This window comes from Coptis chinensis, chromosome 6 (assembly GCF_015680905.1).
Source record: "Coptis chinensis isolate HL-2020 chromosome 6, ASM1568090v1, whole genome shotgun sequence".
NCBI lineage: Eukaryota > Viridiplantae > Streptophyta > Magnoliopsida > Ranunculales > Ranunculaceae > Coptis > Coptis chinensis.
Genome location: NC_141461.1, coordinates 71510511 through 71526805, shown reverse-complemented (window position 1 = coordinate 71526805; position 16295 = coordinate 71510511). Strand labels below are relative to the sequence as shown.

Genomic DNA, 16295 nt, shown 5'->3' with positions numbered 1-16295 from the left:
TTGAACTTTGTCACCTAAAATCCAAATTTCTATTCTAGATCCCTAATTCACCTAAAATGCATCATTTCATAGATTCCCAATTCTCCCATTCAATCCATACATTTTACCAAAATAAAAAAACAATTAGCAGTTCTAATCCCCAAATTTGAACTATAGATCCCTAATTCACCTAAATCCCCAATTCTCCAATTCTCTATCCATCAAATTCACAAATTAAAATAACGTCAATTTCAATCTACTAGCATCAGAAACATAAACAATATAAATAACAACAAATATGATTAAATTATCACAATCAATAGATCCAATTACATTAAAATCCCTGATAAAAAAACAATAGTAATCTCTAATTAGTTAAATTTTCAATGAGAAAAACTAACCTTCAGAATTGGGGGAAAAGGAGAGGGAATTGAAACAAAGCATGCAAATTGAGGATTATTTATTTTATTTGTTTTCGGATCAGATCTAATTTGGGATCTATAACCAACCTAATTTTTCCACTTGTTAGCGATGAACTCTGTCATATTGGGTGAATTGAGTGGCTCGTCGCTCGTCGATAAGTTTCGTTAAAGAAGATTAGAATTGAGTGGAGAAGAAGAAGCCAAGAGAGAGAGTTCTCAAATATCGCGTATTTGGTTTATTTCGTTTTTTGGATTTTGAAATATTATGAAATTTTGAAATATCGGATTTTTTGAGTGAATTAGATCATCAGATCTTAAGGTGGATCGGACGGCTGAGGAGAAGTGTGAGATTAGAGTGGCAATATTAGAGTTGCACTCTAGACAAAACGTACTAAAATTATATACTTGCTATTGAAAAAGAGAAGAAGAAAGTCTAAAGAAGACAAAAAAAAAAGCATATAAGACCTTAATTAGTTTTGGACTTTTCTCACATATATCTATATAAGAAAATAATAAGGTCACACAATAGATTCTATTAGTTTTGGCCTTAATTAGTTTTGGTCTATCTTAAATTTAGATTTTATTCAACTAAGGCAACGGTTGTTCACCAGAAACAGTGCACACGCAAATGAAAATACTCAAAATAGTTATAATGACATTTAACAAGTATGGATAACAATCATGTGGGTACTACTTACCTTGTTTACCACATACAAAGGAACATGCTAGTGTAATTATCTAAAGTGCAACAGGAAACATTTAAAGTATGAAGTCAACTAGATTAATGCATATAAAATATTTATTCTAATGAGCATAGCATTAGAAAACGACCTCATTGTTGGGGATTACACCAATACCAATCGGTTCCCCACTACACAGATAACTTGTATGAACACACTTCAACTCCGGACAAAATCTAAATATCAACTACAACCTATACTAACATGCCCAACTCACTAAACAACTATCAACAACATATAATAATGTAAAGCAGTTAAACAACAAACCACAACACAAAGATTTACCGTGGTTCGGCCAATGATGCCTACTTCACAAAGAGCGGTTCTTAATAAAATGGGAAGGAAGATTACAATCTCTCCTTTCAGTCTCTCACCTTACTAGATCACTCTTATCTCTTTTGAGGGGTTGTATCTCTGTAAAAAGGTTCTCTCTTGTTTTTAGTCCGGATTCCAATCCTTCCGACTTGTTTGGTTCGTTAGGTTAGGTTTTCCAAAACCTTGATTTTTGGTTTTATCTCCAAAACCAAATTTCGCATGGCAATCTTTGTAGCTAGGCCCACAAAATTTATGCTCGAAGCCGAAGTCGCTAGTGAAGACTGAGGGCGAGTCGCTGGCTGGCCACTTTGAGCTGGTATTCTATGTTATTCTCTCATCGGCTGGCGCTGGCCTCGACTCGGCGACGCTGAATTTGCCCGTTTCTGTCCAGCTCCAGTTTCTCTCCTCATGTGAGGGATAACTCCAACACTCATACACTTAAAGTTTCTTAACAAAATGGGTAACCATCTTCACGTGCAATTACATCCACAATTTACTTAAGATGTTCATGTGTATGTTGTGAACATGAGTAGTAATTCGAGACTTATAGCAAGACAACCCACGAATTTTACCTGTGATTATTTTGGCCATCCTTTAGAAATAGTAGATACTCGCAATCTGCCCACAGTTTCCTTATCGTGCGACACTGCGATGTACTTCAACAGGAACCAACTTACACTTTTTTGCATCGCTGCACTGCATGTCCCAGCCAAGCGTAGTTTAAGTCTTCTAAGAGCAAGTCCAATGGAGAGCTGCTAAAAGTGTCACATAGGCCTTTTAGCTTGCCTAGCCAAATTTGGCTCCCTAAAATAAAAAAACCAATCCAATCGCATTGTCTATTTTGAAGGGCTAAATGATACGGACGACATAGTTTTTGCCGTCCGTCCATTATTTTTTGAATTTTTTTTGGACGGACGGCACAATTTCTGCCGTCCGTCAAAATTTAACACACGGACGGTAGAAACTATGCCGTCCGTCTCCCGAACTTTTTATAGCAGCTGCTAGCGAAGGTCTTAACTTTGGCTGGGTTTTTCACTCCTTCCAAATTTAAGACCCTTTTAGCAGCCCCATTAGAATGACATTTTTGTGGTTGGGGTGCTATATTTGCCTTTAGCAGCCCATATAGCTCCCCATTGGACTTGCTCTAACACCACCATACATCATAATTTTTTTTATAGTAGTTACACTGAGATTTCTTGCGATCATCATCAAATGATTTTCCATGATCCCAAACAATGTCCGGCTTACGTGAATGATATGGATTAAACAATCACTAACCAAAAACACACAAGAACTTCTGCAAAATGTAAACAACACAACAATAAATCATTAATATATATTATTACTTAGTATCATATATATTATGTCCATTACATAACATTCAAATTTCTCCCACAAAAACAACACCCTCTACAAGATACAACTAATGTAATTCCATCACATCTGACTGATTTCCCCATATTGCCTACAAGTATCCTATTATGTTACATTTCTAATTTGCACATTGCGTGCTTGTCAATTCTCTCCATTGTTCCAATTAGGGGTGAGAATTTGGCCCTAACGACCCTAATCCGACCCTGACCGACCCGACCCTAAGCCCTATAAAGCCCTCACAACTAAAGCCCTCATAGAGTTTAGGGCAGGGCCGATCTGACCCTAAGGCTTCTAGGGCAGGGCTAGGGCTAAGGTTCTGAAACATAGGCCCGACCCTAATTCAGTCCTAACCAAGCCCTAGTTATAGTTTTACATTTTCACTATAAATATAAGTACCATAATTATCCAACTCTTTGTTAAATATTTTAAATTAAAATAACATTGTCCTTTGTAATTTATCATTTACACCCAAAGGTACTTTCATTAACTTGTCTTATATAACAAAAACTTATCAACCTATCTAGCAGCCATGAAGAACAATGAGCGCTAGCCTAATAAAAAAATAAGACTTTATTCCTTTGATCATCAAATCAAAGTCTAGAACTTATTATTCTCAATTTATTTTCCTACTTACTTCTTATAAATTATATTTTTATTCACATCCAAGCCAAGTCTAGAACTAAAGGTTTCCGTCCACACCATTAAAACGAAATACATAATAGACATTTGTAACATAGAAACCAAAAAAACAACCTTTGTCTGAAAAATGACATTTGTAAAACGAAGAAAATATATAGGCCCGGCCCTAAAACCCGACCCTAAAGCCTTTAAAGAGGGCTTAGAGTAGAGTCAGGGCTTGAGATTTAGACTTGTGACCCGACCCTATATTGACTTTAGGGCCGGGCCGACCCGACCTTAATATCTAAAGGGCTTTTAAATGTTTAGGGCCGGGCTAGCCCGACCCGGCCCATTGCCCACCCCTAGTTCCAATGTCCATAAGGTGGTAAAAAAAACGTTACGCCCACAATTTGATACATTGAACAAGATTGTAGATAGATTTATGTTTATTAAAGGCTCTGCTCACCAACTGCACAAACAATTTTAACAATAATAAGACTACTTTGGCATTCCCTTCATAATGTCTGAATACAAATGAAACTGAATTCATGAAAGAAAGAACTTGGCCAACAAGCTTCAAAACCACTACACTCATGCACTATATGCCCATAACTCTTCAAACTAGATTAACTTTTCCTACTTCAAAGTTCAAACTACCCGCTATCCTACTTCATGAATGAACTTGAGAGTTAAGACCTCTTCAAACTAATCTATATATCAAAACATATGAGATTGGTTTTTTGAAGCCTCTGATCTGTTTTGATATATAGATTAGTTTTGTATACGTGGTTTAAGGTTGATTCTCCTGGGCATGCATCCATATCAATATTTTTTCAAACGCGCTATATACATTTTAATTTATTGCTAGAAGATTTGTTTTAAGGTGCGTATGATCAAGGTGTGGGTTTTAATTGCATATTATAGGAATAGGAATAGGGATACATGGTTGCAACACTATTAAAATCTATAGGAATAGTATCGTATTATAAGAAGAGGGCGTCTAGGGTGCGCAGGGCTGTGAACCACTCCTTTTAAAATTTGTGACCGGGTGTTTAAGTTTTAGTCAACAACAACAGTGAATGTAAAAACGTAAAGGCTCTCTCTCACTGCGAAACTCTCTCTCTCTCACTGTGAAACTCTCTCCAAAAATTTATCATCCAGATGTTCTTTTCCCAACTCCCTCCTCCTCAACGTGCCCAAACACTTCTTCTTTTCGTCAGAGCTACTTCTTCACTCGTTGCATGTAAGCAATCAACCCCTTTATTTATGTTTTATTTGTTTTTGGGATTTGGGGTTTAAGGATCAAGTAGATGAAATTGTTGTTTGTAATTCTGTTGACATATGACTAACTGGTTGGGCTTGGAGTCGGTATGCAAATATGCATGTGGTAGAAGTAGAACCGTAGAACTAATGAGTTGTTTCAGTTTTCAGCTGATTTCCAGGTTTGAATAACTTGGATGGTTATAGACTTACAGGTCAATTATCTGTCCAAGTTCTGCTTGTAGGAAGATTAATTGCATAGGTTTTAGCTAATTATGTATAGTACACGTTGTATAAATGACTCTTAAAGAGCTGTTGTCCTATTTAACTCATTAATGTAGTTCCTCAGGGGTTTGAACTAATAAGTTCATGAAATTTCTTGAAATAAGAACCTTAATTAGTAGAATTGTTTTGCTCTAGTTGGTTGGGCACTTGGGTCATGGTTGGGGTTTGTACGTGATTGCATCCTCTTGATTCAAGGGTAAGGGTTTGTAGTTAGTTCTATTCAAGAGGAAGCAATAAGAAATAGGTGGAACCTTTTCTTTTTCTGCTCTAGGTTGTTTGGTAGGGTTGCAGTAGTGTATATGTACCGTTTTATGCATGATATAACATAATAACAACCAACTTTAGTCATGTAGATGGTGCTCTCTCATGCGAGAGAAGCTCATGACCCAAACAAAGAAACCACTTGCAAGTTACAACACATTCTCCGGCCATTTCCTTTTTGAAGAAGCAGAGGATTTTTAGGAATGATTTTCTTCAGTCAATATTTTTGCTTGTCAAGTATTTTTAGAAACTTTGGAATTTACTGTAGGTGATAATTTTTTTATTAATGTGATGATTACTCTTATTTTTTAGAGTAGGACGAAATGCGCTTTATTACAAGGAATAAAAGAAGCAAGGAAGAAAACAAAATCAAATAAAAATTCAAATCAAGACATGATACAACAGGAGAGCACTCCCAATGTTCTCCCACGTGCTCATCCCCCTGTGAGAATGTCCACACCTCAAATGTACCTGTGGAACTTTTTAAGTTTGCCATAATTTTATGAACCAATTGTCTGATTCTGAAACACATGGTTCTCGTGGTGGGGATTGGTTAATCTTTTTTTTACAGATCCCATTCTTCTCATCTTTGACATTCTTCATATGTGATAACTCTGGTGGCCCTAACGTTTTTATCGTTTTGGTTTCTTCCTCTAAAATTTTCAGGCAAAGAGAATGGATGTCATATGGGGAGAAACTGCTGGTGTAGAAGGTCAATTGTGGATTTTGTGCCCCATACTTTTTATATTACAGGTGAGTGATTGGCTGCAGCTTTGTCATATTTTTCTTTGATTCAAGAAAAATGTCACTCTGGGTTTCCTCCATTCTAGTGTCTACATTTTTGTCTACATTTTTCTCCATTGATCCCCTTCTGATAAGAGCTTGATTCTGTCACAAAAGAAAATCTTAACAAGAATCTATTAGTTACCGGTGACATTCTCCACATGATTTAGGCCCGTTCAATAAAGGCTTGTGAAACTTTGAAACTCGTTCATAGTAAATGTATGGTTATCTAGTTAACTGTTTTCAGATGTTGACAGTAATTGCAGTAATCTATTAATTTTTTTTGTGATTGCGTGTCAAGTTTACTGCTGCTTTATTCGTATAGCATAGGTTGACCACGTATATATACACCTAGTGCAGTAGGTTGGTGATCCAATGCAAGTATAAATAAATGGTGTAGCATGTGAATATAAATTCCAGTGTTTTGACAATTTGAAGATGTAAATGATTAAGTTGGTAATTATATGTAAACAGAAACTCAGTTTCAGTGAAATGTTGTTTAACATTATTGATGAGCGTGGACTTCGTTATTGTCTTATTATTAGAATTTTCCTTTATTTTCAGGGTTTCGAAGCATACATTGGGCTCTTACTACTTAAAACTGCACTAGTTGGCGTTGTCTCTGAATGGTAGGTAAGGAAGTTTCATGTGATATAATTTTACCAAGTGTTGGTTACGCTTCACATTATCTTTTGATGCTAATTTGTTCCCCTAGTGCTGATTTAGTAGAATAATGTTTTACTTGTGCAATACTTTTTGTAGGTAGTAGTTTGTGGGATCCTTCTGGTTGTAATGGCTGTTGGGAATTTGCAAACACAGTACAGACACTGATGTCAAAGTCAAGGGTCAAAACAAAAATGAAGACTAAGAGTAAGCTGGAACTAGATCAAGGATCCTTGCGCAAGAACTTGTGATTGCACACTGTCATAGATGTCGAGAAAACTCTTCTCTATTGGTTAACAGTAGTATAGGTGGAAACTTTTTTGGTCATTTTTTCAGGTTGTTTTTCCACTGAGCTTGAGAAAATGATAGTACCATTGTAAGCTGTCCACTTTGAGATATCTCACAGTTGCTCTTATGAGTCCCAACATTAGGATTGTTTAGTCTCATCCTGGAATGTAGGAAAAACGAGTCCCAATAAATAATTAGTTTGAGTCATATGCCTACACAGTAACAGAGTACTTATCAACAGCCTTTCAAACATTTAGTTTGTAGTGTTGCTATATGTACCATTAGCACAGATGTTGTATGGTTGTTGTTTTGCCCCTCGTCATGTAATTTCAAGTTACACAACTGAATTGTATTTTGATATTCACTTGTTAACTACCACTTTGATTAAGGTATATATTTGACTGTTTTATAAATGTGAAGGATGGAATCCATTATGTTTGCTGAGCACTTGGTCTGTTGTTTTGAGTGTTTACATGCCCTCTTGTTTTCTCCCTGCAAAAGAAAGCCTAAGAAATACCGGAAAGCTAGTGTGTCTGACCATATTTCACGTAGGGATATTTTCTAATCTTGGATATAAAACTGAAAATAATTAATCAGCTCAGATCTGGTTTGTGAATGTCTTACCCATTGTCCAGTTGATATATAAGTGATTTGCTTTCAATGACTCATATATATGTAATATGGTTCGAAGTTTGTATTACTGAAATTGTGGTTTTCAGATTTGTTCACCTTCGTTAGTGTAATACAATGACAAAGCTAAAACAAGAAAAAACAAAAAAGATCAAAATACAAATAGAAACAGTGGGAGCCTAGAAAAACAAAGCACACAAACAAGGTTATTACTTCTAGTGTAAGAACTTTTCTCCAGTGTTAATGGGAGTGGTTCAATTCATTTTTTCATGTAGTTGACTACAATATGTCATTTGCTGTTGGATGCTAAATGATATGTTACATATAGTAGTTTAATAGAAGCATGCTACATCTAGTCGTTTAATAGGAGTATGCTATATTTAGTCGTTTAATAAGAGTATGCCACAAGCAAAAGGAATAGTTAAGGGTAAGAAAGTAACAACACATCTTCTTTCCCTCTAACCTCCATATGGCGCGAACTAAAATCTGTTTAACTGGAGAAACCTTGCCTCCATTTATCGTAGTGTACTTTGATCTTCAACAATTCTAAGTATGAGGTTAGTTGATTTCTCTTTTGGCTCCTTCTCTTTTTCATGTCTAGGTAAAATTTCATAATTGAATGGTGTGTGATTTGGACAATTTGAATGCAAAGTGTTTAGGGAACCGTAAATCACACATATTTGCTCTTTTGTTCATTTAAAAAGTGACGTGCAGTATTATTATGACGGTTAGAAAGGTGTATCATGTTGAGCTTTTCTCGAATGTCAAATGAATAAGAACATTGATTGTTTCTAATGTGGGCAAAAACATATCTCCATGGTGAGTTCTTTGCCGGTTGCAGAAGCACCCAACGTTGCGAGAGTATAAACTCCGTAATCCTGCTTCATGTGAAAGATGGAATGTAGTTGCTTGAGCTGTTTGGAAAAATGGAAGTGGTAGTTGCAAATATCCGGCACCGAGAGCACGAGGAAGAGGTGATGACGAAAGTAACCAAACTAGTCCTTCATACCCACTTGATCGAATATGCAAATCAGGCTACATCTATATATACTCGAGCTTCTTTTGATTGTTTTAAGAAGCAATTAAAGGACGAAATGATGTACACTACAGTCGGTAAAAAAGATGTGGGTGACAATATTCGTGTGTACACCATGAGTCGCCATTTGAACAGGCAAAAAAAGTCGACTGTGAGATACAATGTTATATTGCAGGGTGCTAGCTATTCATGTGGGCTATTTGAGTCATATGAATTTCTATGTAGACATATCATTTCAGTTTACAAACATGAGGATGTTGGTGTGATACCTCAGGGCTGCTTTTTAAGGAGATGGACACGAGATGCTAAATTAGTTGTTCCATGAGGAGATCCCAACTTTTCTGATCGAGCGGCCTCTGTTATACATTTCAGTGATCTTACAACAAAATGTAATGAGATATGTTCATGGGCCTCCCAAACAGCGGAAATAAGTGAAGCTTCCAAAGTTTTTTTAGCTTCTTTTTCTAGAAAGAATCGAACTCCATCTGCTTCTGAAAGCAGTCTACATGCTCCTTTTAAGATGCCTAACAGTCCACCGGAAAATCCAATAACCGATGAGACTTCACCAGCTTATGAAGGCAATCCACGTGTTCCTTTTGAGATGCCTTTTACTCTGCCTAAAACCACACATCAGCAATCCGTTAATGATCTCCCACATGTAAAATCCAAGGGCCGACCGCAAAATCCTAGAAGATTACAAGGTCACAATGAGACCAAAAAGAATAAGTGTGGCCATTGTGGTCAGACATGTCACACAAAACCCACATGCACACTCTTGCATCTAGAGGACGGAGGTAAGCTTTATTTACCTTTGCGATTTTTTCTTTGGTATGGTTCCAACTTTGTAATGTCTATATTTCCAATTGCATTTTTTGATTAGTTGTTGATTCTACTTTATTTCAGCAACATTTTCGTTGTGTTGCACTATTTTACAGGTCTAAGTATCAACTGCAACTATGTTGAACGCACTACTCGAGTTGCCGACCTATGTGAGGAAGATGATGAGTTGAACAGAGATACAGGGTGTAAGTTGAAAGTTTGACGTTATAAAATTCAGTTCCGTATAGACCTGTGGATAACGTGCATTGACAAGAGTGTCCATTTATCTTTTACCTACATCAAAATATGTTACTACAAGGTGTGGGAAGACATATAAGAACATACATGCATGTACATCTCACTTTTAGTTTTAGAAAATTCCTTTTGGAGCACATGACATTTTATTTCTTTGGGTTATAAGTAAGTAAATGTTGTTTGTTTCATGGCCTTAATTAGTGAGATTGGATAAAGGAACACTGCGATCTCGAAGGTACAAGTGTAGCAACTTCCAATCTATGGAGCACAAAAAGCCTAGGTGTCCACATCCACATAAACACAATGGTGAGCAAGGTACAACATATGTTTTGGTTTCTCACTTGTTTAACTTAGATGGTGATGACGTTATAGTGTAAACTTAGATTGTACGGTTCGGGCAAGTCTTTTATTTTTATTTTCTGTTGAACTTACAGGATTTTGTGGTGGTGATGTTCCTAATGGTGAAGTTGGTCATGTTCCTGGTGGTGATGTTCCAGGTTATGATATTGGGTACAACACTCCAGAAAAATTCAATGTTGTGAAGTTTTGTAGTGAGGATGGGTGGGTGTTTTTCCACATGTCAGATATTTGATGTAAGGGAAAAAGATGTGCAACTGAACAATATAAAGTATTTGTGTTGTTTGAAGTAGTTGTTCTCTAAGATTTAGCGATTGTTGTAATAGTTAGAGCAATTGTTACAATGGTCTTTATTTTGGCTTCATGAATCGGATAGATATTATGATTTGAGGTGGTTATGATTTTGTTTATTACAGTTCAAAAAGAAGTTCACTGATGTTGGAACTTGTTAGTCCATGAGTCTATTGAAATGATAAAAGTTCTGCATATCACACTTTATGTGGTATAATTTGGAATATGATACTCTATATGACATATTGCAGTGTGTTAACTATTATGCAAAAAGTTCTCAGTATGATACTTTATGTGGCATATCTGAGTGTGTTAAAGTAGAGTTTGGGCCTAAAGCCCACAATTTGAATGTCAAACCCCATTTAGCCTTGTTCTTTTCCAGTTAAATGGTAGAACCAAACTCCAAACTCCAAACTTCCAACAACCTAAAAGTACACAACTTGCAAATCCACGACCTTTGGACCTTCCCCTTCCTCGCTGCCCAGGTATAGTTTGGGACTCTGCATTTTTTTTCTTCTGTGCCCTTGTTTGGACAAGGGTATGCACAGTGGCCATTTCCACCGTAGTAGGATCTAGAGCCATTCTCAACGGAGTAAGGTTGGCCATCAAATCACTGAAGAGTTATGGTTCAGCATCTGATAAATCATCCTCTTCCAAATCCGCCAACTCCTCAAAAATGTTTCGCTTAGCATTAAACAGGCTAGTCTCAGGGTGCTCATTTCTGCCTTGTAATGGGCCTTGTACTCCTTCTATAGCTAGTACTTCTGGATTTCCTATTAACTCTGGGAAAGTACATTCTACTCTTCCAGGAGCTACCAGTTGTATTTGAGTAGGGCATTCGTCTGCTAGTGGCTGCTGCGTTGAACCTCTCTGTTCCTCCAACAAACTCCCTCCCCCATCATCATTTTGTCTCCTAACTTCCACTATTTGAGTTGCAATTGCAAGCGACAAGTCCACTTCTTCAACCCTTCGAATACTTATGTTGCTTTCCCCTTGCTGTTCAGCTACAACACTCGTAGACTCTCCCCTATTTGGTTCTACTCTCTACCCTCGTGCTGCACTTGGCTGCCCTTGCTGCCTTCGCGCCCACACTCTATTGACCTTCACAACACACTGAGCTGTATCATGCCCAAACCGGTTACACTTTTCACATGACAGTGGCTTCTAGGGATACTCCAGTGGAATGACAATTTCTCGATTGCCAGCTTTAATCTTAATCGAATCTTTGTAACTATGGTTGACAGGGAACTCAATACAAAATCGGGCAAAGGATAGCCTTTTCCGCTTTGCTGTTGCTTCATCCATGAATTTTGGGGTTCCACCAACCAAACTGGTGAGATATAACAATCCATCAAACATCCACATCTCCTTTGGTAATCCAGTAACTTCACCCATATCAGGATTGTAGCCACCTCATTCTTATAGCTGTCAACCTCCACTGACCATGGCTTTATAACGAACACTTGCCCCGCAATGAACACCAGTCCCCCTTCCAATACCATTTGCCAATCTTCAGCACTGGTAAAACTCATATAAAACATCTCCTTGTCAGTAGTTATTTCAAAGGAACCCTTCAAGCTCCATCTCTTCTCCAGCACAGCCTTCACCGTGAGAAAAGACAGTCTTTTATCCACAAAGTATCCCACCAGATGTTCATCCCATTGTTTGATTCCCTGTTCAACAAGTTCCTCAAGGACTTGCGCTACTCCATCAATGGTAATAGGCGGGAACTCCTTGAACACTACGTTAGACCCTTGGCCTCCTGATCTGCCAAACAACGAACTCCATGAACTGTTGGTAGTACTCCTTTGGTTTGTAATCTCTGCTGTCTCGATGGGGTTGCTAGATGAAGCCATGACCTTTGAACTCTCCTTCCTTCTCTGAACTCACACTGTAGCCAGTGTAGGATTTTACCAGAAAAGGATATAAACTTGAGCTTTATTCGGATAAGAGAGGGAAACTAAAAAAGATTTAACTAAAACTGGTAATAAACGGAGCACAGGATCACTAATGTAACTTAACTACCATTACTACAAGTCGCCCTAAAAAAGGTCCCCATTCTAAAAAGCTAATTAAAATTTTCGCTCAAAGGTTGTCGTAAGCGACGAGGTCATTAAACAACATCTTTAGCAATGATCAGAGTATGTAGCTGGAATGTACGGGGGTTAGATGACCACAATAAAGCAAGGAATTTGAATAATTTTATTGTGGAGAATAAGCTGAGTTGTATGGGCATTTTGGAAACAAAGGTGAGGATGGAGAAGTATTCCACTATAGCAGGTATGGTGTGCTTATCATGGGGAATCATACATAATTACTCGAGTGATGAATATGGCAGAATATGGTTTACATGGGATACGAGCATTTTGGAAGTACAAAGAGAAGTGGAAGGAGCCCAATTTATACATTGTAAGGTCCACAGTCTACAATATGGGTTCTCGTTCTTGTTAACTGTCACCTATGCAAGTAATAAAGGGCATGAAAGGCTCATTTTGTGGGAGGAGATAAAATTGTTGAGTGCAGGTATTCAGGGCCCTTGGTGTGTGATGGGAGATTTTAATAATGTACTATTCTCACATGAAAGAGCTGGGGATAGAGCTGTTCACCCGAGGGAAACTCTTCCTTTTGCGAGTTGTTTGAATGTGGCAGGGTTGTTTGATCATACTGCTACTGGCTGTTTTTAAACATGGAACAATGGTGGAGATAATATCAGGAGGTGGTCTAAGATTGACAGATGTCTAATAAATGTATCTTGGTCCTTGAACCCTCTAACATCAAAGGTTGAAGTTCTAACTCAAGGTCTCTCTGACCACTGCCCACTGGTTGTTAGCTTCATGGCCACAGGTAGAAGACATCCTCCTTTTCAATTTTGTAATGTGTGGACTCGGATACCGAATTTTGAGCCAACTGTTAGAGAGTGTTGGAGTATGGCAGATCATGGGAGTCCTCCATTTATGTTAACAAGGAAACTTAAAAGCCTGAAAGGGTTGAAAGGTTGGGCGCGAAAGTTCTGTTCTGATACACAAAGAATTGTAACTGCTACAAGGATTGAACTGAGGGAGGTCCAAGAAAGGCTCAATCTTACACCTCTTGACATTTCTCTTAGTGCACAAGAATTTACACTAAGGGAAAAACTGTGTAAGTTTCTAAATCTGGAGGAAGCAGAATTGTACCATAAAACAGATATAGATTGGCTATGTTTTGGGGGATAAGTGTAGTGAGTTTTTCTTCAATGCCTTGAAGGAAAAACAAACTAGAAATTTGGTGTGGAGTATTATTGATGTGCATGGAGCCAGAAGGGACGACAAAGAACAAGTAGCTGAAGCTTTCCTGGGATATTACCAAGAGCTCCTGGGAGTGTCGTCTGATGCTAAATGTGATGCTGATTTTCTTAGTAGTATTGCTATTACAGAGGTAGATCCGGTCATCAGCCAGCAGCTAGTAATCCCTGTTTGTGACACGAAGATCAAAGAAGCTTTGTTTGTCATGGAGGATAACAAGGCCCCAAGACCTGATGGCTTTAATGCATATTTTTTTCAAGCAGAGTTGGGACATTATAGGAGAAGACTTCATGAAAGCCATCAAGTACATGTTTAGCCACAAGCAAATTACATGAGGTATTAATACGACATTTTTGAGTTTAATTCCAAAGATGAATAATGCCTCACATGTGGGTTCTTTCCGTCCTATTGCTTGTTGTAATATTGTTTATAAATATATTTCCAAAGTACTAACAAACAGGATGAAGAGTTGTATGTCCTCCTTGGTATCTAGATCCCAATCTCCCTTTGTTCCGAGATGATCTATCTAGGATAATTTGCTGATGGCGCATGAACTTTTAAGAAACTACTTAAGGAAGAATGGGCAGAAAAGGTGTGCGATAAAGCTTGACCTCCAGAAAACCTATGATTCTATTTCCTAGCAAGCACTTGAAGCTATTCTCCATAAGTTTAAGTTTCCAATGCTGTTTATCGAATGGCTCAAGATGTGTTATGCTTCTCCGTTCTTCTCGTTGCTGATAAATGGATCACTTAAAGGCTACTTTCAAGGGAAGCGAGGGCTGAGACATGATGACCATGTGTCCCCTTATCTATTTGTGATTGTGATGGAAATCCTGAGTGCACTTCTTCTTCAAGGACTACAATCAAAAAGGATTTTAGCCCACTCAAAGTGTAGTAAGATGGCTATATCACATCTATGCTTTGCTGATGATGTTTTACTGTTCTGTAAAGGTAATATGGAATCCATGATGGCTATCAAGGACATTTTAAACTCTTTCTCTAAGGCTACAGGACTTCAACTCAATAATGCCAAGACAACACTCCTAACTGGAAGTATGTCCGAAGAGGAGGGGCTAGAACTTGCAAGGGTTATGAATATCTCTCTTGTTACTCCACCAGTCACTTATCTGGGACTACCGCTCACTGCAACTAGGTTAGGCATACGAGAATGTCTATCATTGATTGAGAAGATCACAGGAAGGATTTCCAACTGGAAAAAATAAGGATTTGAATAGAGCAGGAAGAGTGCAACTTGTGAACTCAGTGCTTTCATCTTTTCAAACTTATTGGGCCACAAACTTTGTGCTCCCGAAGACAGTACTTTATAAGGTGGCGAAGATATGCAATAGATTCATCTGGGTAGGACCTAGTATGGGGAAAAAAATGCACCATGCAAGTCATTTCAAGCTCCGACTTGATAAAGAATATGGAGGGCTGGGTTTGATTGATCCAAGAGTGTGGAATCAAGCTACCTATTGTGGGTTAGTGGTGAAATTTGCTCAAAAAGCTGAATGCTTCTGGGTCAAGTGGTCATGGGAATATCATATCAGGCAGAAACAGTTTTGGACAATGAAAGCTCCGAAAGACTGCTCATGGGTGTGGAGAGGTATCCTTAAGCACAGGGACACGACATGGAAATATGTCAGACACAGTATAGCAAATGGGAATGGAACTAGCTTTTGGCATGACCCATGGTGCTCAGGTCCTCTCCTCCTGAATCCGATTGCGAAGGCTCTCCTTGCGGATGTAGTGCCAGTTGATGCATTAGTTAGTTCAGTGATTGTAAATGGGGCTTGGGCAAGAAGTATTCTTGACTTACTTGACTGTGAAGTTAAGAAGTGGATCATGAATACAGAGATTAACTCTTACATTTCTGAAGACCAAGTCATTTGGACCCCATCCAGTTCAGGAGCTTTTATTGTCTCCTCAGCGTATGCAGCCCTTAAGAATGTGTGAAGCAAGGTAAAATTGTATAAGATTGTGTGGGGTAAGCTATTAGTGCCTAAACACTCTTTTACTGTTTGGCAATTATTCTCAGGATCTCTTCCGACAGAAAATCGATTAATGGTGAAGAAAGTGATTGGGCACTCTCGATGTTGTCTGTGTGATTCACATGATCAAAGCTCAGCCCACCTTTTCTTTGATTGTTCGTACTCGAAGCTTGTGTGACAAAGTTTCAAAGAGGCGATGGGTTTACCTGGAAGGGTTAGAAGCTCGCATGAGGAGTGGTATTGCATGATGCGCATCTGTCGACCAAACTCAATGGTGTCTGAAGTGATAAGGGCAATAACTTGTGCTGCTGTACAAGCAATTTGGAATGAAAGAAATTGGTGAGTAAAGAGGAAGAGATTCTTGTTTGCAGATTTGGTCAACATGAAGGCTCTAAATAGTATGCGGGTTTACTTGGGGAAATCGCTGAAGCCTGTCAGGGAAGGTGTAGCCATTTGCACGATCCTAACTAAGCTAGGTATCGGGACAACTTTTTAGCAAAGCACATACCAATGGGTAAGATGGATGCCACCTGAAACCGACATGCCCACTTTAAATACTGATGGATCAGTTCAGAATGGGTCAGCAGGGTATGGGGGAGCTTTAAGGGATCAAAATGGTGATGTGCTTATGGCTTTTAGTTGAAATT

General features: G+C 38.2%; 2 protein-coding genes and 1 long non-coding RNA gene across 3 annotated transcripts; all 3 read left to right on the top strand.

The window, feature by feature from the left end:
- The first annotated feature begins 4513 nt into the window (after positions 1-4513).
- Positions 4514-7401, top strand: LOC147494282 (uncharacterized). The gene is made up of 4 exons (XR_015199912.1): positions 4514-4691; positions 5921-6007; positions 6602-6670; positions 6800-7401. It is a non-coding gene; the product is annotated as an uncharacterized LOC147494282 (long non-coding RNA).
- Positions 7402-12508: 5107 nt separating this feature from the next.
- LOC147494281 (uncharacterized) lies at positions 12509-13060 on the top strand. Its single transcript, XM_086568093.1, has one exon. The coding sequence runs from the start codon at positions 12509-12511 to the stop codon at positions 13058-13060; it is 552 nt and encodes a 183-aa protein (XP_086424219.1).
- A 1980-nt stretch (positions 13061-15040) lies between these two features.
- On the top strand, positions 15041-15613 carry LOC147494280 (uncharacterized). The gene has a single exon (XM_086568092.1). The coding sequence runs from the start codon at positions 15041-15043 to the stop codon at positions 15611-15613; it is 573 nt and encodes a 190-aa protein (XP_086424218.1).
- The last annotated feature ends 682 nt before the right edge of the window (positions 15614-16295 follow it).